At 44.0% G+C, this 20839-nt stretch overlaps 1 protein-coding gene and 1 long non-coding RNA gene across 3 annotated transcripts in view; one reads left to right on the forward strand and one right to left on the reverse strand.

Annotated features, from left to right (window-relative positions):
* Positions 1-20839, forward strand: part of JAM3 (junctional adhesion molecule 3) — a 101570-nt gene that overhangs the window by 11217 nt on the left and 69514 nt on the right. Inside the window, exon 1 of one of the 2 annotated variants that reach the window (XM_004479554.5) lies at positions 11401-11552. The exons of the other annotated variant lie outside the window; for it this stretch is intronic. Within the exon in view, the coding sequence (XP_004479611.2) occupies positions 11414-11552 (139 nt within the window). The 5' untranslated portion in view covers positions 11401-11413. Of the gene's footprint in view, positions 1-11400; positions 11553-20839 lie in introns of those variants that run through there. 2 annotated transcript variants of the gene reach the window in all.
* LOC131276305 (uncharacterized) lies at positions 5722-11296 on the reverse strand. Its single transcript, XR_009183789.2, has 2 exons — positions 11160-11296; positions 5722-6039 (listed from the first exon to the last, which is right to left on the reverse strand). It is a non-coding gene; the product is annotated as an uncharacterized lncRNA (long non-coding RNA).

The following is a 20839-nucleotide window of genomic DNA, read 5'->3' on the forward strand; positions in this document are numbered from 1 at the left end:
TTTGAACCTATAATTATCATATACTTGTAAAATATATGTCCCAGAGACTTAAATCTTCAGTCTATTCATATGCTGGTTGTGCCCTTAATCTCAGCAGAGTTGCAGCCAAAACCTAGTCTCCAGTTCATTGGGCTTATCCAAGACAACTAACAAAAGAATGATGATATACAATGCCTTTCCCAAGAAGCAGAGAGTATCTACAACTGCAGGCAAGACAGTTCTATCCATCTGCCCATTAAATCTAAGCCCCCTCTCAAACGAAGCCAAGTGGGCATCACCATCCTAAAACCCTCAAGACTGAGGAATGACCACACATAAGGGGGGAATGCAACTATGGACTAAAGTAGACTCACTCTTCTAGTAATGGAAGAACTTGTAATATTGATAAAAAGACAGTGGTCACCAGAGGTTCTAAGGGGAGGGAGAGGAAAGAATAAGTGTAACTTGGGGTATTTGGGGGACATTGGAATTGTTCTGCATGATATTGCAATGATGGATACAGGCAATTATACATTTTGTCAAGACCTATAAAATTATGTGGTGCAAAGTGTAAACCAATGTAAACTCTAGACCATGGTTAGTAGCAGTGCTTCAATATGTGTCCATCAATTGTAACAAATGTACCTAAAGATGTTAATTGGGGGAAAATGCGGAAGAGGAGGGGGTGGGGCATATGGGAATCCCCTATATTTTCAATGTATCTTTTATGTAATCTAAAGCTTCTTTAAACATAAAGGAAAAAGGTGAGAGGAAAAGGACTCAAATCTGAGCTGAGAGGAGCCAGGACAAGGGTGAGAGTGGGAGAAGTTGAAGGGAAAGGAAATGAGGAACAGCGGGAGAAAGCTGCTCAGCCCAGCTGGCCCCCGCGCTGTGCGGTGGCTGCGAGCACCAGTGGGGGCTGCGGGGAGGCTGGCTGGCTCAGCTGTGATTTACACGCACAAGTGCTCTTCAATCCTGATTAACGGGAATTAGGCGACATATGGCTAATCCTCCCTGCCACCATGATTAATACTTTTCAGGCCCAGATGCTGCCAGGGGCCAGGCGGCCTTGTTACTCAGTCGGGGCCCCCTGGCCTGGTGTCTTGGGCTGCTGGCACCTGCTGCCCAGGGCTTGACCTTAGAGCAGATGAAGGGTGCAGTCGGTGGGAGGCGCTCTCCAAGTCCGTGAAGAGTGTGCTGATCCTCTGCAGGTGTGCCCTTTCTTGTTCTTCTTCCAAAGTACCTTTGTGTCTGTTGCTGCACTTAAATTATCACAGAAAACCTGTGGGGGACCGAGGAATGTCTACATAATTCCCATTAGAAAATCTGGAAACCAAATCAGAGAGAAGTTGTAGGGCTTCACCGAGGACGACTCAATACCCGAGTTCCGCTACCTTCACTCCGAGCCTAGTATCTGGAAAATAATGGCCAACTCGCCTCCACGCCTGGCGTGACAAGAAAGAAAGACGAGCGATGAATTTTGACAGTGGCCAGTAGAAAGCTTGATGCTGTGAGCACTTAATGAGGGCTTTGTAACTGACTGCTTGTTAGGCTTTGCCGTAGGTGAGGTGAGGTGCAGAGCCAGAGATGAGGATTGTGGGAGGAAGGTGCTCCCAGGAGAAAATCCTAAAGGCACGTAGGGGGTGGGTCGGGGAGGGAAGGAAGCCAAACAAGAGGCAACATCCCAGCCTCAGCCGGTCTCACAGGGAGCTTGGGATGAAAATGACTCCTTAGAGTCTGTCCCAAGCAACCAGCAGCAGCCATGGCTAACGACAGGGGTTCATGCGCTCCCAAGCCCGCCCAGGTCCCTGAGAGAGCAATGAGAAGCCCAAGGGGCCGAAGCTGGGAGAGGCAGAGTACCATGCTGCTTGCTGCCAGACATGAAGCAAATGAGTTTCTGATTTCAAACCCTCACCATTCTACTTAAAAGTCATGTAAAATATATGTGCCCTTGGAAAGTGCACAGTCCGGGGGAGAGGCATTTGGGTGCTATACACATCTATGCATAAAGAATGCTCTCATCTGCTCGAGGCTGTTTAGAGATAGCACCAGAGTACACAGAGAAAAGGATGTGGGGGATGAATTCTGCCCAGGTGGGTCAGGGAAATGTTAGATGTGCTTAGCTTTGGTCACAGGGCTCCCCACTTAGCCTTCAATAACTCTCCATCTCCCATGGAATTAATTACGACAATTTAGCCTAACACTGAAATCCCCTGCTCTACTTGGTTTGGAAGTGGAAGATTTCATTTCTATCATTTTGAGGATGATCCTTAAATGCCTAAACTATATGCTTTAATTTTAAAAGTATGAACTTAATCTGAATTTTTACCATCTTCCCAATACTCTGAATTTCTTCCACTCCCAATAGTTCATGTTATTATTGTATAGTGTTTTAGTTTTAACTTTCAAAAAACCCAGTGGATTGGTTATTATTATCATCAGATTTTAGAGTCTACTTCAGAATTTTTGGTTACTTCTTTCATACCATTGCTTCCTTCTAGATACAATTTCCTCCTTTTCTCTTTTATGCTTGTGTTTTAAAGCATCCTTTAGTATTTCTTTCAACAAGTAAAGAGGTGGCATACTCGCTCAGATTTTTTGCCCTTATTCTTAGATCATAGTCTAGATGGGTATAGAATCCTGGACTGACTTCTTTTTTGCCCTTAGCACTGCGAAGCTATTATTACATTTTGTTCCAGCCTCTACTATTTCTGATTTTTAAAATTGTTATTATTAAATAGCTTGTTCTCTCAATGTGACTAATTTTGAGATTTTTTCCCTCAGTCTTTGGGTTCTAATATTTCATGATGTTAACATCTAAGAATTATTCATGTAGCTCAATGTAACTGAAAAAAAAAAATGAGATATTTCTTTACCCTGTTTGAGATTCATGGCGCAGCTTCAAGGTAAAGATTCATATCTTTCACCAGTTCTGGAAATCCTCAGCCATTACCTCTTCAGTGACTGCCTTTTCCTAATTCTTATTTTGTTCCCCTAAAACTCTTATTCTGTATTCCATATCTCTTAACATCTTTTTCCTATTTTCCATTTTTTTACTTCCCTGTACTTCACCCTGGTAATTTCCTAAGCTCTATCTTTCGTTTCCCTAATTTTCTTTTTGTCTACTATTTAATGCATCCACTAAGGGGTTTCCCCCTATGCGTTTCATTCCTATAAGTTCTAGGTGGCTCTTTTTCTCATGGGCTTGTTCTTGTTCCTGCGCTTTTTATTGCCCTGGGTTTCCTACTCCTTTTATCTCTCTGTGCTTTGTGAACCTACTCATTTTATTGTCCCCTCATAGTATTTCATTATGTCAGGTTTGGGGAGTGCTGATTCTCCCACTTGTGATGTATGCTGACTCTACCTAGTGGTGAGTGGTTTCCACCCGTGGTTTGTAAACTTACTGTAAGCTTGTCTTCATCAGGGACTGTTTAATTCCATGGAGGCTCCTTCGCATTCTCAGTTATAGAACTACTGCTAGGAAGAATTTTTCATGTGCTTCTTCTGGGTACTCCGGAGGTGTCCTCAGTGTGAGGACAGTTTTAGAGGACATTCTGGGCTTGGGGACTTTCACACCATGGAGGAGAGTACAGGTTCACATCCCACACTAGCGTGTGACACAGACCTGGGGATTTGAGTCTCTCCCAGGAAACTTTTTTTTCCCCTCACCCAGGGCAGAAACTGACAGGCAGACGTTTTCCTGCACACCCTTCCCTGAGGGAGCAGGGATTTCAGTCCCCAAATCTTCCAGTGGGTCTGAAGGCATGTCTCCTGAGCCATGTGGATGTTACAACTGAGCCCCTAGATCTGGGGCTCACTCCTCCTCCCCCTCGCAGTGCAGTGGCCTTGGTTTGCAAGTTTATTTTTGGCGTTAAACTCTTTCCTTGTTTTCGTGCCTTGGGGAGCTGTTTATTTCAACTAAATACACATTTTATCTTTTTTATTTTTTATTCACAATTTCTCTGTGGGATGGGGTAGAGTAGTGAAAGGTCCATATTTGCACATTCTGACAAGTTACTAGGTCCCTAGGTCCTAATCATTTTAGTCAAAAAGTTCTTTTTGTGTCTTGTTTCCTGATGTATCCCAATTGCCTCTTGGGCCAAATATTGGTTGAATAAATGAATAAAAAGAATATTAATAGGGTGACATAATGTACCCAAACCTCTATGCCATGTGGTTAAAAATGTTAAGAAAAAAACATTTGACAGAATTATAGTGAGAAATTGAAAAATTCTTACTCACAGTGTGATATTGAACAAAACTTTTCCAGAAATTGATAGCTGAAGCAGACAACAAAAGAGTGAGGATTTTGTTTGAGAACATAATCAATAAATTTAGCTGAATGTGTATTTATTTTTAGAACCCTATACCAAACCATTAGAAAATACACTTTATTTGTTTAAGGACCCATGGGACAGTGTCCATAAACACTGGACACATTTAAAACAGTAAACCCTTATACTAAGACAGAAGGCAAGTCTTAGCAAATACTGGAGTGTTGTTATACAGTCCTTGTTCCCTGACCAAAGTGCAATAAAGCTAGAGGTCAAAGCTGATGACCTAGACTCCAATCCCCATATACTGAGATTTTAATAAAGCAGACTTCTAAATGATTATTGAGTCTAGTAGAAATCATAAAGGGAAAGAGAAAATACTTTGAACCGAGTGGAAATGAAGGCAACATGTATTAAATCTTGAGGGATGAAGCTAAAGCAGTACTTAGAAAGTCAGAGCCTTAAAGGTATACGTATTAGAAAAGAAGGGAGGTTGAAAGCAGTGTTAAGCGCAACAAGTTTGAAGTAAGCTTCAGAGAATCTATGGCATCACAATCCACTGTGTTCTTTAATAGGTGTACGCACAGTGGAAGGACAGAGGACAACCAGAGTCATTCTCAGAGGGGACAGTGGAGTCAGGGAATTCTTCCCTGAGGACATGATGCCTGAAGTGGCTCTTCCAGGACATGCTGGAGTACAAAAACCGGCTAGGCTGGAGGGGAGGGTGAGAGAGGCCGAAGGGACCACGTGGTAACCGCAGTGGCTTCAGAGAGCACAGGTTTTAGGAACTACAAAGAGCTCAGTGTAACTAGACCCTCGTGAACATAAGATCTATTTTTTTTTCATCCAGGACTTTTTTTGGTCATGCTGAGAAGTTTTAACTTTGTTATCAAGGGACCACTTAGGAATCTTAAGCAGAGGAATGGCATGAGCAGATGTCAACTCTGCAGGACCACAGCGGCCTTTCATTCATTCATTCCACAAATACTTATTGAATGCCCAGGATTGTTCCAAAATTGTGCTAGGCCCAATTTTTTCATGTCATCCATCTTATTTATTGTAGCAGAAAGAAGGTAGAGAATGACTGATATAGGGTTAAGTTATTCCTTTCCTTAAAACTTATTTTTTTAAGCTCTGGAATATTTCCGGCCTACAAAGAAAGCATATATAATAATACAACCAGGGCAAATGTATATAATATCCAGTGTAAGAATTAAAATGTTATGTAATAATTAAAACAATATGTGTATTCTTCCACAAGCCTTGTTCCCTTTCTACCTTCCAGAGGTAATCTCTATCCTGAATTTGGTGTTTATCATTCTCATGCATGTTTTCACACTTTTGCTAAGTACATATATATTCCAAAACATAAATAGTATTGTTTTGCAATATGTAGTATTGTGGTACATGTTTTAAAAGAAGATACAGATTTTATCTGTTGCAAATCAAGGAGACTCTGAGAAGATGATTACCATGAAGGTAGTTTATTAAGGAGATTTTAGGATTAACACCTGTGGAGGGGACTGGGCTTTGGCATAGGGAGAAATTGTGATAGGTCCACTTTTGAAAAGAAAGGTCTAGATTCAGGAAGACCTGCTGGAGACCATTGTGACAATCCAGGTGAAAGACGATGAGTTGAGCATGAGGCCAGTGGCAGTGGGGGTGCCCCCTCCCCATGAGAGGTGCACAGGGCGATCCTGTGTCTTACTGCTCAGCTGTTTCCTTTCTGCCATCTGTCCTGGGCAGCAGCCGGTGCTAGGCCTGATGTACACTGGATGATGCCTGCCTGGAAAGGAAGGATAGGGAACAGCATGAGCCCAGAGTACACAGGACACAGAAGCCAGTTCAGTTCTTGTCCCTTGCTGGGTCATGAGTGGCCAGTCCAAACACCAGCAAGTCTCTGGTGTGTTTCTTGAGTGCTCTGAGGATGCTGACATCACCCCAGAGGACTAAACATATGTACTCCTCCTAATCCTAAATTATATGAGAATATGGTATCATGGGATTAAAGAGAAACCATTCGGTCTTATCCAAATCCCTTATCTCGCTGCTAAAGAGGCATAGCTTTGACTAATCTCTAGGGCAGGGTTTCTTAATCTTTTTTGTTCCATGGATCCCTTTGCCAGTCAGGTGAAAACCATGAGCCTCTTACTGGGACCACACTATACTGTGTATTATTTAATAAATATATCACTCCCACCCCAACACATCCCTACAAGAATAATGTTTTGTTTTTGTTTTTGGGGGGGTGAAATTTTTTAAAATATATTTTTTATTGTCTTTTTTTTTTAAAGATACATAAATGGTACAAAAAATCATGTGTTTTTAAAATTTCAATCCAAGCTCATGGACCACTTGTTCCTCTGCTCTAGGGGAAAGGCTTCCTATGGTATAACCCTTATCACTTTAGAGATCTGTGAAAATGGAATCAATCCCCACTATTTCCATCTTTGGAACAGAGCATCCAGATCTCTGCAATGGCAGCTGGAAAAAAAAAAAATATATATATATGTAAAGCCTCCCCACCCCTTGGAAGGTTCGAGCATTTCAAGTTGCCATGCCAACCCCAGGGCCCATAGCCCTCTGGAAGAACTTGCCCTTCCCAAGGTCCTGGAAGAGGGTGTTGACTCGAGAAGGGACTCCCTGTCAGGCGGAAAGTTCCCTGCTGCAGCGCAGGGAGAAGGGTGCAAGCCCTGGCCTCTCGGTGATGCCAACAGGAAATAAACACTCGATGGTGCCATTTGAGCGAAGAGAAAATTACCTCTAATTGGAGGGTTGGGATAAAAATATCTCCTAACTGTAAACAAAGGAATTTGATTATCCTGGCAGCACACAACTTGAGCATGAGAGTGCTGCAGGTACAACCTTTCCCCCCAGGTAGGGACCTCCCCAGCCACGAGACCCACGCCCTGAGCAGTGGGGGCAGAACCCCAGGGCTTCACTCCAGGGCAATTCAGAAAGCACATGCGTCCCTGGGGCTCATTTGTGTTTTCACCTCTCCCCAGTCCAGTGAAAATATTCCTCAGTGCAAATGGAGGGGAAAAAAAAGAGCTGGTCTGTTTTATTTCACTGGAGCTGTCCTTCCTTGAGAGGGTCTGGGAATCGTTATTTACTAGATATTCTGGACACCCTTTCTCTGGAGTCTAGAGGGGGCATCCAGCCAAACCCTGCTTCCCACATCCGCAAATAAAGCGTGGAGGCAGACACGCTGACAGAGAGAGCACGTGTGATATGAAACCCCCAAGTTCTTAAATGGGAATTCATCATTCTTAAGGACCTAAGCTTGGGGAAGAAATTTCTGGGCCAGGTGGGCCCCCATTATGAGAATGTGATTGGGGCCTGTTGGTTGCCTTGTTTGATTTTAATGTGCTCCAGGGTGTAAAGAGCTCCTGGCTGCTGCTGATGCAGCAAGTGTCCCTCCTCTAGCACAGATGAGGGACACTTCTATCTTTGGTATGTATGATATGCCTACTTAAAGGCATGCACACACTAGCATAGAAATACCTAGCATTGTTTCGGTGGAATGTGGAAGGCTTGCTAAATTTTTTTTTTTTTTTGAGGTACCTGGTGCCAGGGATTGAACCTGGGACCTTGCATTTGGGAAACCGGCACTCAACTACCGAGCTACATTGGCTTCTCTGAGTTGGTTCCCCTGTTCGTTTTGCTTGTTGTTCATTTCTGGTTCTACAGGAGGTACAAGGAACCGAACTCAGGACCTCCCATGTGGGAGGGAGACGCTCAACCGTTTGAGCCACATCTGCTCCCTAAATATCTTCTTTTTTTTTTTTAAAGATTTATTTACTTTTATTTCTCTCCCTTTCTCCCTCCATCCCCCACCCCAGTTGTCTCTTCTCTGTGTCTATCCGCTGCGTGTTCTTCTTTGTCTGCTTCTGTTGCTGTCAGCGGCACGGGAACCTGTGTCTCTTTTCATTGCGTCATCTTGTTGTGTCAGCTCTCTGTGTGTGTGGTGCCATTCCTCGGCAGGCTGCACTTTCTTTCGCGTTGGGCGGCTCTCCTTACGGGGTGCACTCCTTGCGCGTGGGGCTCCCCTACGTGGGGGACACCCCTGCATGGCACAGCACTCCTTGCCCGCATCAGCACTGCGCATGGGCCAGCTCCACACGGGTCAAGGAGGCCCGGGGTTTGAACTGCGGACCTCCCATGTGGTAGATGGACGCCCTAACCACTGGGCCAAGTCCGCTTCCCACCTAAATATCTTCTTATGAAGTCCTCTCTAGAAGTCACTTAAAACCTTGGCATCAGCATGATCATTTTCAAGGGAGCCACTACAGACAACTCTGCAGATTAAGCAAACTGCAGAAGAGCTTTCCTTCTTTGCATGACATCAGGAGCATGTCTTGGAGTGGGTAGAGTTTCTGTCGGCGACTGTTTCTTTACATAAGGGGGCTCCTGCTATTTAAAGAAAATCTGAGAGGAAATTCTTGACAAGAAAGGGCAGGGGATGATACCGGGATGGAATGTGAATGAGCAGAATTGGAAACATTGCAAGGCAGGACTTGGAGGGAGGAGGAATTGGAGCAGAGGCAATTCAGCCAGATCTCTGGTACAGCCCTGAAGGAGAAATCGTTAATGGAATGCCTTTGGGGTCAGAGACTTCCCCCAGGCAATGGGTCTCATCACGTATGCCCTGATGGTTGATTTCAGGTCGATTGTTCTGGTGTAGAATGACATAAAGGAATAACAGAAGTCATAATCATATTCTTTTTAAAGAATCCACAGGCATGCCAAGAGAATAAACACAAATTGATGTAAAATTCCCCCTTTGCTTCTCATTCCCTCTAACACACCCCACACACTGAAGGTCCTTTTCATGATCAAGTTTCTCCAGAAATATTGCTGCCATTTTGCCTGATTGGAACCAAAACTGTAGAGAAGGGAAGGGGCCGAGAAATAAGCACATGCTTCTTGATTGTCCCAGGTCCTTTTTGTTGTCTGACCCCCACAGTGACCATTTGAGGTGGGTATTTTTGTTCCTATTTTACAGATCCAAGGCCTAAGGAAGTTAGGTAACTTTCCCAAGTTTATAAAACAGCAGAATTTGAGTCCTTGTCTGTCAGATTCCAGGACTCATGTTTCACCTCCTGCAACCCTGTTGCTTCCAGGGCTCCAGGAAGGTCGGTTAGCTCACGTCCACTCAGGGAGGAGCCTCACAGGAAAACCCCATACTTTTTTTTGACAACTTCATTTGCAAATGCTGTTTTTTAAGCTTAGCACAGGCATATTTAGTTCCCTGAGTTATTTTAAGAAATATATGTCTCTTTAGGAAACCATGCATGAGAAATAAGCATCCTTCTATGGTTAATGCTGTGAGAGAAGCATGGAATCCACAGCCCTACACACTAAATGCCCCAGTGCTTCCCTTCTAGCCTCTCTGAACTCTGATTCCCTTCTGAACAGGTCAGAAATCTCCAGGGAGCAATGATATCATAAGGAGGAGCAGATCACTTCCCAGCCACAGCTGTCCTCCCCTGCCTTAGCACATCAGTATCTGGGCCTCCATCTCCGGAACATCTCTCAGCCATGAGTAATGACGTGCAGACTCTGACTGTAGAGGAAAATCAATGTTTCACAATGAAGCACCTGCAATCCACTTTCCTAGGACATTCTGCCCCTTATAGAATATTTATGGAGCCTTTCTTTGTAATCTTGTTCAGAGTTTCAAAAGATTCCCCAGTACAGATGATCATTTACTAGACAGAACCATTTCACAATATAAACACAGAAAATGCAGCAGGAGTAAAGAGACAGTGGTTTGAGTGACCCAAATGATTACTCGAGTTAGGCAAATAAGTGTGCCATATGATCAAAACCTAAAGGGAATAATAAAAGGAAGAGAGAGCAGGAGAAAAAATAGTTTGCCTAAAAAGAAATTTCTTCTTTTTAATTTTGCTATTGGATGAAGGGAGAGGGCATCACTATACAATATCTTTTACTTAGGGAATCGCTTGTGACTTTGGAATATAGCAAACTGAAACAGAAAGTAGATTTAGGAAAGGAAAGACAAATAGAATTGTAATCAGTGCATAAATAACTATATTTTAAAATTCTGTATGAGTTTTTTTTCTGGAAATGTAATTACTTTATACTCAAAGATTTGAGCAGTTAAAAAGATTTATAAAGAACATCATATAATGATGGCAGTTGAAGTGTATCCTTGGCAACAACCTCATGTTCCTTGGCATATATATACACACACACACATATATGCATAAATATGCACAAACACATAAGTAAAAATTTATTACATATGCATATATATATTTCTACTTTGAAACAAGTTAAAACATACTAAAAAATGCAGGATGACTGAAAAATTTAAGTCCTTAACTTAAGCACTAAAAAACATTGGTTGTTGAACTCTGGCATCTTTTACTAATAATTCTACTCCAAATTCTGTTGTTTTCCAGAGTATTAGGGACGTACCTTCTATATCAGGGATTATTAATATTTCAAGAAATTGTCACAGTATTAAATGACACTTCGAAAGGCCCTACATACTAGGATCCAATTTTCAGTTAGTTCATTTCATCCTTCTTTTCCCTTGCCCTCATAGGATTCCTCACCATTTTTCTTCCCTATTCTTACCATTATACGGTATTCAGAAACAAGAGCAAAGAATCTGTCTGCTTTTCTGTAGAATAAACTACTGGACACACCAACCGTCTTTTGAGCTACCACAGAAAAAGTTGTTTATTTTAACAAGACTTTACTTTTATGTACTCTATAATATATGCCATGTTTTTGCTTTAAGCAGAAGGGCTTTTGACATCCATCACATTTGGAATCAGGGCCCTAAAGGAGGCGCAGGCAATAATGTTTCTAACATAACAGTACTGCACCTTTATATGTAAAATAAGACACTTTGTTTCCCAAATTTTGACTTACTGTTTCTTCCTTGATGGGTGGTAACGGATTCATCCTATCGCTATGGACATGTATCCATGTCCGGCCTTGAATACTGTTCTTTACCCTCCTCCCACCAAGTTCGTTCCAAAAGACCCCGCTGGCCCAGGTCCAGAGCATCCCTGCATCCCTAGCAACCTGACTTCGGCTTTTCTCGTCGCCATGGGGACCGCGCCCGCGGGCGGGCGGTCGCCATGGTGCCAGGGGCGGACCGGCGGGGGCTGTTCGGAAGGCGCATGCGCGTCGGGAGGCGCGTCCGCCGCGCCAAGGGCTCCTCAGCTTCGCTGGAAATGGCGCTGAGGCGGCGGTGCCGACGCGCGCTCCGCGCCCGCGGAGCCCCGCTGCCCTCCGTCCTGCTGCTCCTGCTTTTCAGGGGTGAGTCTGAGCGTTTCTGACCTTAAGAGAAGAGGGTCTGGCGGCAGAGAGACTCGCAGGGCGGGGACGGCCGGGGCTGCCCGGCGTGAATAACGGTCCTGCAGCGCGGCGGGAGAGCTCCGGGGCCGGGGGCTCCGGTGAGGGGGGGGCCGGGGCTCTGGGGGTCGAGGGAGCCCCGGGGGCCGGGCGGCTTCGGGAGGCTTGAGGGGCGCTGGGGCCGGAGGGCTCCTGCGGGATGGGAGGGGATCGCGGGCCTCCGCGGGCCAGGGGCTGCCAGGACCGGGGGGCACGATGGGTGAGGTCCCGGCCCGTGGGTGGCATTCCCCCGGCCCGTGGGTGAGGTCCCGGCCCGTGGGTGAGGTCCCGGCCCGTGGGTGGCTTCCCGGCCCGTGGGTGAGGTCCCGGCCCGTGGGTGGCATTACCCCGGCCCGTGGGTGAGGTCCCGGCCCGTGGGTGGCGTCCCGGCCCGTGGGTGAGGTCCCGGCCCGTGGGTGGCGTCCCGGCCCGTGGGTGGCGTCCCGGCCCGTGGGTGAGGTCCCGGCCCGTGGGTGGCATTACCCCGGCCCGTGGGTGGCATTACCCCGGCCCGTGGGTGGCGTCCCGGCCCGTGGGTGGCATTACCCCGGCCCGTGGGTGAGGTCCCGGCCCGTGGGTGGCTTCCCGGCCCGTGGGTGGCGTCTCTGCCCGTGGATGAGGTCCCGGCCCGTGGGTGGCGTCCCGGCCCGTGGGTGAGGTCCCGGCCCGTGGGTGGCTTCCCGGCCCGTGGGTGAGGTCCCAGCCTGTAGGTGGCTTCCCGGCCCGTGGGTGGCTTCCCGGCCCGTGGGTGGCGTCTCGGCCCGTGGGTGAGGTCCCGGCCCGTGGGTGAGGTCCCGGCCCGTGGGTGAGGTCCCGGCCCGTGGGTGGCGTCTCGGCCCGTGGATGAGGTCCCGGCCCGTGGGTGGCGTCTCGGCCCGTGGGTGAGGTCCCGGCCCGTGGGTGGCTTCCCGGCCCGTGGGTGAGGTCCCGGCCCGTGGGTGAGGTCCCGGCCCGTGGGTGGCTTCCCGGCCCGTGGGTGGCGTCTCGGCCCGTGGATGAGGTCCCGGCCCGTGGGTGAGGTCCAGCCCGTGGGTGGCGTCTCGGCCCGTGGATGAGGTCCCGGCCCGTGGGTGGCGTCCCGGCCCGTGGGTGAGGTCCCGGCCCGTGGGTGAGGTCCCGGCCCGTGGGTGGCGTCCTGGCCCGTGGGTGAGGTCCCGGCCCGTGGGTGAAGTCCGGCCCGTCGGTGAAGTCCGGCCCTTGGGTGGTGTCTCGGCCCGTGGATGAGGTCCTGGCCCGTGGGTGGCGTCCCGGCCCGTGGGTGAGGTCCCGGCCCGTCGGTGAAGTCCGGCCCGTGGGTGGCGTCCCGGCCCGTGGGTGAGGTCCAGCCCGTGGGTGAGGTCCCGGCCCATGGGTGAGGTCCAGCCCGTGGGTGGAGTCCCGGCCCGTGGGTGGCGTCTCGGCCCGTGGGTGGCGTCCCGGCCCATGGGTGAGGTCCAGCCCGTGGGTGAGGTCCAGCCCGTGGGAGGCCTCCCAGCCCGCGGGTGGCTTTCTGCCCCTGAATGACTTCCCGACTCCCGAGGGACGTCCTGGCCCATGGGTGACCTCAGGGCAGCGGGGCACGGAAGGGCGGACGGCTCCTGGGTCAGGGGCTCTGGGACGTGACCAAAAGATAGTGGGAGCGAGGCCGGGCCCCAGAGAGATGGCTGCGAGGGACGTTCCCAAGGACCGGGAGACAGAGCTGCAGGCCTGCTGGCTTCTTGATCTCACAGCCTTGCCGGAGACCAGCTGCTCATCTGTACTCTTGCCCCAAACAAAGGAACTGAAGTGGGCAAACTCATCTGTACTTTCCTGGAAATAAAATGGCACACATTTCAATCCAGCAGCTTCTTTGTCTCTGCCTTGCAGAGGAGACCCCACAGACCTTTACCCTGAATTAGCATCTGGACCATTTTAATGAGGACATACTGAAATGTCTGGTGGTTTTACGCATTTTGTTTTTTCTGCTATTTGGAATTCCTGTTAGATCATGTGTCCCAAGACAGTTGGATGGAAGGGCTAACTAGCTTCCACTAGTGAGAGTTTACTATATGTTAGGTACTTTGAAGTTATTATCTTACTTAGGCCTTAGAGCAGATTTTCTTAACCTTTTTTATTCCACAGACCCCTTTGCCAGTCAAGTGAAAACCTCGGACCCCTTACTAAATCCACACTATCCCTGTGTATTGTTTAATAAATCCATTACACCTGCACCAACATGTCCCCATAAGAATAATGTTGGTTTTTTAAAAATTTAAATTCAAGCTCATTGATCCCTTGTTAAGAACCTCTGCCTTAGAGCAACTATGTGAGGTGGGTTTTGTTAACTCATTTTCAATAAGAAAATTAAGATTCAAGTATCTTTTCTAGGACTGCCTTCCAACTAAGTATAATATAGGACTCAAATCCATATTTGTCTAAAAACATTAAAGCTAACGTCTTCTTCCCCTGATTGCCATCCACGATGAACCAAAAACAAGTTCTTTTTAAGTGCTGTGGATCTTAGGTTATTTTGTTGTTTAGCTTAGCTGCCACAGTCATCCCATGATGTTTTCCAGAATATACAAGTAAAAACACACAATGACTGTTGGAGAGTGGGGGGTGGACAGACATAAAACAAAGCACCCCTGTATTTGATGGTCATTATCGTGTGATAGCCACAATGGGGGGAGGGAAAAGGGAGGGTCTGGGAAAGAAGCTGTGGAAACAGGGCTCTGTGATGGAAGGAGATGTTTCAGGGCATGGCTGTGTCCATATACTTTGCCGGAAACTGATTTCTAAAACCAAAGGGGTTGGGAAGTAGAAGTGATCAGAGGCGAGCCAGCAGACTCCGTGTCAGGAATGCCCAGCTCCTGGCTGTGTCGACCACGTTGACACTGAGTCCTATTCACAGCCTGGAACAACTCCCCATTGTTGAAAAGTTCTGCTCACACCAAAGTTTGCAGTTTTTATTGCAGAAACATTTGTTCAGAAATGAGTTTCAACTTGGTTTGTTAATAAAACTAGAAAATGCTAAGGACTTCATATACCCTTAACCTCTAATTTTGCTCGGCCACAGGGGCTACTTTTGAGGCTTTCTTCTCTCAGAAGTTGTTACTATTATTTTGCCCATTTTGTGGATGAAGTAACAAGTACAAAGAGATTAACTTGCCCAGAGTGGTAACTGTCCCTTCTTGCATTCGGAAATCTTTAATAATTCGTGTTCTTCCAACTTTTAGTTATTTGTGTTATTCCATTTGATAGTGGAGTTCTTTTTATGGATCAGTTTAACCAAATTACCAAATGTTCAAAGCTGTGTTGTTTTGTACACAAAATATTCTTTTGTTGAATTGGTGACAGGTGCAATTCCACTTTATGTGCCATTTTTGAATGATTATGTAGTAATTATTGTAGGGCTTAACAGTAAGAGTATATATTATTGGGATAAGATAATTTGTGAACTGAAGCTTAACAAAATCTGAATATCAAAATTTCTGGGAAAGTTTTGAAAAAAATTCTAAGTTTTCCATTTATATTTTTAAAAATTATTATTTTTAAATTTGTTTTTGAGGTACTGGAGATTGAAACCCAGGACCTTGTACATGGGAAGTAGGCACTCAACCACTGAGCTAAATCCATGTCCTTCATTTGTATTTGTTTGGATTCCTGAAACATTTTTTCAAATGTCCTGTTGTTTTATGTTGTTTGAGTTCTTTGTAATTATCTGACAGATAAAATCATTATCATATTGAGGCGTGTATGTGTTGTTTGAAGGAAAACAGAGAACACCTGCCCTGCTTCAAAATCAGCTGTTCATTCCCAGATGACTTGTTGATGGCATTTGTTCTTGAGGCTTTAGACTTGGGTACTGAATGAATGGCTAATAGAGACTCCTAATTATAAGTAATTGCAGTGTTTCATCCAGACAAAATTGTCATACTCAGAGATATATACACTCATAACCCCTCAACCTCCCTTAGCTGTATGTAATTCACTCTTCAGGCAGCCAGATTATGGTAGTTTTAAATAAATTATTTTAAAAGAAACCAGATTTTTATCAAGCGTTATTTTCTGAGATGGCCACATAACATAACAGAAGAAGCTATGGGTTTAGTACATCCAACAGCTAGCAGCTGTGAGAGATGTGATACTAGCATAAATTCTTCGAATATTTTAAAAGCACAAGTGGGTTAAAAGAAAAGAAAATATGTGTGTGTATGAAACTGGGATGTATGGAGTCTGCTGAATGATCCACTAATCATGAAATTGTGTTGTCGTATATGTTTGTATTCACGTGTTGTGAATACAGGACTGTTAGGGCTGGATGCAAATTTCAAATTATCTCTATCCACCCTCTGAATTCTTAACTGTATATGCAAATAGCTTCACTAGGGTATAAAGAGATCCTGAAAGAAACTTTTGGTAAGCACATTCTTTTACACCAAGTTTAATAGGGATAGTGTCCACTGCGGTACTTTATATGGAGACTGACAGCCTTAACTCTTTGCCACTTGTTAGGGGTAACTGTGACACATACAAAGCTTCCTCATCATTAGCTCTTGTTTCTAGTGTTCACGGAATGCTGTAGTATTTTGTTTCTGAGTTTTCTTTGTTTTTAAGTAGTGTCTATTACACATTATATATTACATTTCCTATGAGTAGTTAATGTGTACATAGGAGTTCCAATGCTGGTTGTATAGAGATATCAAACTTTTAATAAAACTAGGACTATATAAACATTTTTCCTTATGTCTTCTTCCATTTACAGAGTATCCAAACCCTATCATTCATCCAGTAAAGTTCTGCCATGTCCAGGATTTCTGTTTTGCCTGATGTAATCTCAGCTTGTATGTCTAAATAAGCTTTGCTCTTGTCTCTAATTCAGTTCAGTACAGAGTTTATCAAGTATCTGTAATATTCCAGGCACTGTTCTCAATTGTAGGGATGCAAAAATGAATAAAGCATCCCTGGCCCTTGAAGAGCTACAATTCATGTGCCAGTATAATTGCATGCTTAATTATGTTGGCATTTAGTTGCTGGGTGTAAATGTATTTTATCTTCTCAGTGCTATTAGAAATTTGTAGGTTTGCTTGTTTGCTTTTAGGAGGTACTGGGGATTGAACCTGGGACTCATACATGGGAAGCAGGTGCTCAACCACGTGAATTACAAGACTAGGGCATTGGAATTGTTCTGTTTGATCTTGCAATGACAGAAACATTTTAAATTTTGTCAAAGCCTGTAAAAGTGTATAGTGCAAAATGTAGAACATATTGTAAATTGACCATAGTTAGTAGCATTGCTTCTATATTTGTACATTAATTGTAATAAATATACCATACACAGGTAGAATGTTATTAATAGGGGAGAGTGGGAGAGGGAGTGGGTTGGGTATATGGGAATCCTCTATATATTCTATGTGACTTTTCTATAACCTAAAACTTCTTTGAAGGTAAAGCAAAAAAAATAAGACACTGGGGGAAGAAATTGTCATGGTACATAAAAGATAACAGAACTTATGGTGATGAAAGACACATTGAAAAAAAATTTTAAATATTTATTTTTTAAAAATTTTTACTTCTTTTATTTTTGTATTTTATTTATTGTTTTATTGTTTTTTAAAGTTTTTTTTTTTTTGGCTTTGTTTTGGGGGCAGTTTTGGATTGCAGAAGGGTCACAACTGGGGCAGGGGAGGATCTCTGGCGCAGGGTGTTGGTGATGGGGGCTGTGTGCGGAGGGATACACCTGGGGCATGCCTCTATCACATATGAATATGTTTAAGTGGTCATGGGCTATTGTTTTAGTGGGTAGAGATCCACACAATAACCGAAAGAATATTGAATTCCCATCCTGGGGAGTCCTGCTCCATTCTCTAAAAGAGTGGCAAGACTCCCTTGAAAACCTGGGCAGTGCCTAGTGAAGAAGGACAAACCATTACTCCAGACCCTTGATATTGATGGTTTTACTCATGAACCTTTTCTTGTGAAATTGAAGCTTAGCCTAGTATTATACACTGCCTAAGAGTTACCTCCTTTACGCCTCCCTGTTGCTCAAATGTGGCCGCTCTAAGCCAAACTCAACATATAATATACTACCATCCCCCATCCTGGGGATGAGCCTCCCTGACATAGAGGGATTATTACCAAGTACCAAAAGGGGGGAAATATTAAATACAAATGAGTTTTATGGCTAAGAGATTTCAAAGGGAGTCAGGAGGTCATTTCAGAGGTTATGCTTATGCATGTCTCTTTAGGATCTCATTGATTGCCCCAGTAAACAGAGTAAACAGTGCCTCAGACATCACTCCTGAGGGATCCTGAGAGCCCCAGAGATCTAGATTGGCAGGGCAGACAATCTCATGATTTTGGTACCCTGTCAGTGGGCCTTACTTTGGAATATATTATCCCCAGTGTAATAGAGTTCGACTCATTTATAATTTCCCTGCACATCTCTTCTGCCCCTTTTATTTAAACCTATGATTAGCACATACCTGTTAAATATATGTCCCAGAGACTTAATCTTCAGTCTGTCCATATGCCATTTGAGCCCTGAATCTCAACAGAACTGTAACACCTACTCTCCAGTTCATTGGACTTGCCCAGGACAATTAACAAAAGGATGATAATGGACATCGCCCATCCCCAAAATACAAAGTATCTACAACTGCAAGCAAGACAGTTCCATCCATCTTCCCCATGGGATCTAAGCCCCCTCTCAATCAGAAACACACACAGTGGGTATTGCCCTCCCAAAATGCTCAAGATTCAGGAATGAACAACCATAAGGGGGGAATGTAATTATGGACTAAAATAAACTTATTATTCTAGCAGTGGAAGAACTTGAATCGTTAATATAAAGGCAGTGGCCACCAGAAGTTCTGAGGACAGGGAGAGGGAAGAATAAATATAACATTGGGGCATTTTGGGGACATTGGAATTGCCTTGCATGACATAGCAATAATGGATACAGACCATTATACGTTTTGTGAAAACCTATAAAATTGTGCAGGGCAAAGTGTAAACTATAATGTAAACTCCAATCCTTGGTTAGTAGCAATGCTTCAATATGTGTTCCTCAATTATAACAAATGTACCACACTAATGAAAGACGTTGTTAATGGGGGAAAGTGTGGGAGAGGGAGGGGGTGGAGTATATGGGAATCCTCTATATTTTTGATGTAATATTCATGTAATCTAAAGCTTCTTTAAAAATAAAAGTATGTATTAAATAAATAATAGAAGCAAAAATTTGTTGGGAACAGGCTGAATTTATTTTGTGTCTTTCATAAAGATGACTATAGTAAATATTGTTTGTCTCTCTTGTCACATGAAAGTCAGTTACCATTTCTTAAATACTTTTTAGATGTCTACACATATTTTAGGTGTCTTACAACATTCTAGTTCCAGTGCCCCCAGGAACTCTCAGAAGATATCAGATTTTCCAGAGTAGTTTCTGTGAAAGAAAGAAATGGTAGTATTTCTTGACTTAGTTCAATTTCAAAATCTTTCTACTATCTATTCTATGCAGTTACAAGGTTAAGAAGAAGAAAAACATGGGGAAATGCTTATGTGATTTAAGTGGCATGAGCAGCAGGTTCCTGTCATATAGGCCATATAATTACAGTTATGTAAAGAAGCTTATACTTAGGGGAAAAAATCTGGAAGAAAATGAAACAGAATGTTGGTAGTTGCTGTTTCTGAGTAGTGAGTCTTATGGCTGATTCTTTTCTACTTCTCTCTGTGTTTCTGGTTGATTCTTTTACTCTTTTGTGTGTTTTCCAAGTTTTCTTCAAGGATTTTTTTTATGGTGAAAAATTGCACTTTGCTTTGCCTTCCAAGAGATACAATAGAGGAATTTTAAATTTGGCATTAGCAAGGATTTTCTTTTAAAAGGGGAAAAATGGCCTTGTGTAGTTTAATGTGAGAGCATATGGATAGTGCCTTTTTCTAGCTTCTTAATGAATGTCAAACACATTGATGAAGAAGAGGCAGTTCAGTTGTTGGATCATACATTCTTTGGGAGTCATTGGAGAGATTAGCTGTCACTGGCTTTTGGGTGGGGGAGGCAGCTGTGGCATCCTCAGCAAATGGCTAACTGGAAGGCTGAAAGTTGTTGAGAGTCTACTCCTCCTGCCTTTTTTTTTTTTTTTGACTGAAATTATCTGAGTAATTGCTTTTGTCTGCATGTTTGGAGTCGGCCAACAATTACTGACCACCTACTTTGTGCTAGTTGGGCAACCACTGGCAAATCTCTGATTTCATTGTCTTGGGTGATAAGAATACAAAGTTTAATTGACTCCCTTTGAAAGTAGACTTTGAAAGATGTTTCCTGAAATGAATCACTATCTGAGATTCCCTTACCACTTTTTCCTGTCCAACATGGACTTCCTTGCTGGATGTTTTTCTCTAAGGAAAATATTCCGTCTTTAGAATGAAGCACAGCTGTGGGGAGGATTAGAGTGACTGCAGTAAATCCTAAGACAGCTGCGTCTTTTTTGGCCATAATTTTCCTCAGTCTAAGTATCTCCATCAGGTGCTGAAACTTTTAATCAGGCAATCCATATTTGTTCTATAACCTCCACTTTCATAGCAGTAAAGCTTTCCATGGGCAGAACAGGAAAATTTAAGACATATGCCTCCCCAGACCAGAACATAGTTTTCTTCTCTGTATCTAAAAAATTTAATAAAATTAATATCTAATAAGTATCTAGTAAATATCTGTACTTAACAGCTTAACTCTAGGAAGCAAATCAAGGAAAGTTTATAAAAAGTGGAATAATAAATGATATAAAGAAACCTAAATCCATGTTATTAGCGTTTTTGTTACCAGTTTTGACCTGAGTGTAGGAGTTTTAGAAGCATTATGATTTGGGGTATGTTGCTTCCTTCTTAAGGCATTTAAAACACGGAGAAGGGAATATGAGACTTGTGATTAAATAAGTTTACAGTTATCACTGAAATATTTAGAGAAATGTACTAAATTAATAGGCTTTACTTTATTAGTTGTGCAAATAGCATTAAGCATTTAAGAGTGTTGGTTGATGGTAAGGGAATGTCAGTTCCCCAGTACATGTCGCAAGAAATGAACAGGATCTTAAGTAGAATATATGCAGTTATGAGTGTTCCTCCTCACATATAGTAGTGAATTTATCCACACTGATTGGCAGATGGGCTATATTTCCAGACAGTGTGGCCCTCTATCTCAACAGGGTTAGCTTTTCAGCACACCAGTAGAGGTGCACAGCCACTTATTTCCACAG

This window comes from Dasypus novemcinctus, chromosome 27 (genome assembly GCF_030445035.2).
Source record: "Dasypus novemcinctus isolate mDasNov1 chromosome 27, mDasNov1.1.hap2, whole genome shotgun sequence".
NCBI classification, from domain to species: Eukaryota; Metazoa; Chordata; class Mammalia; order Cingulata; family Dasypodidae; genus Dasypus; species Dasypus novemcinctus.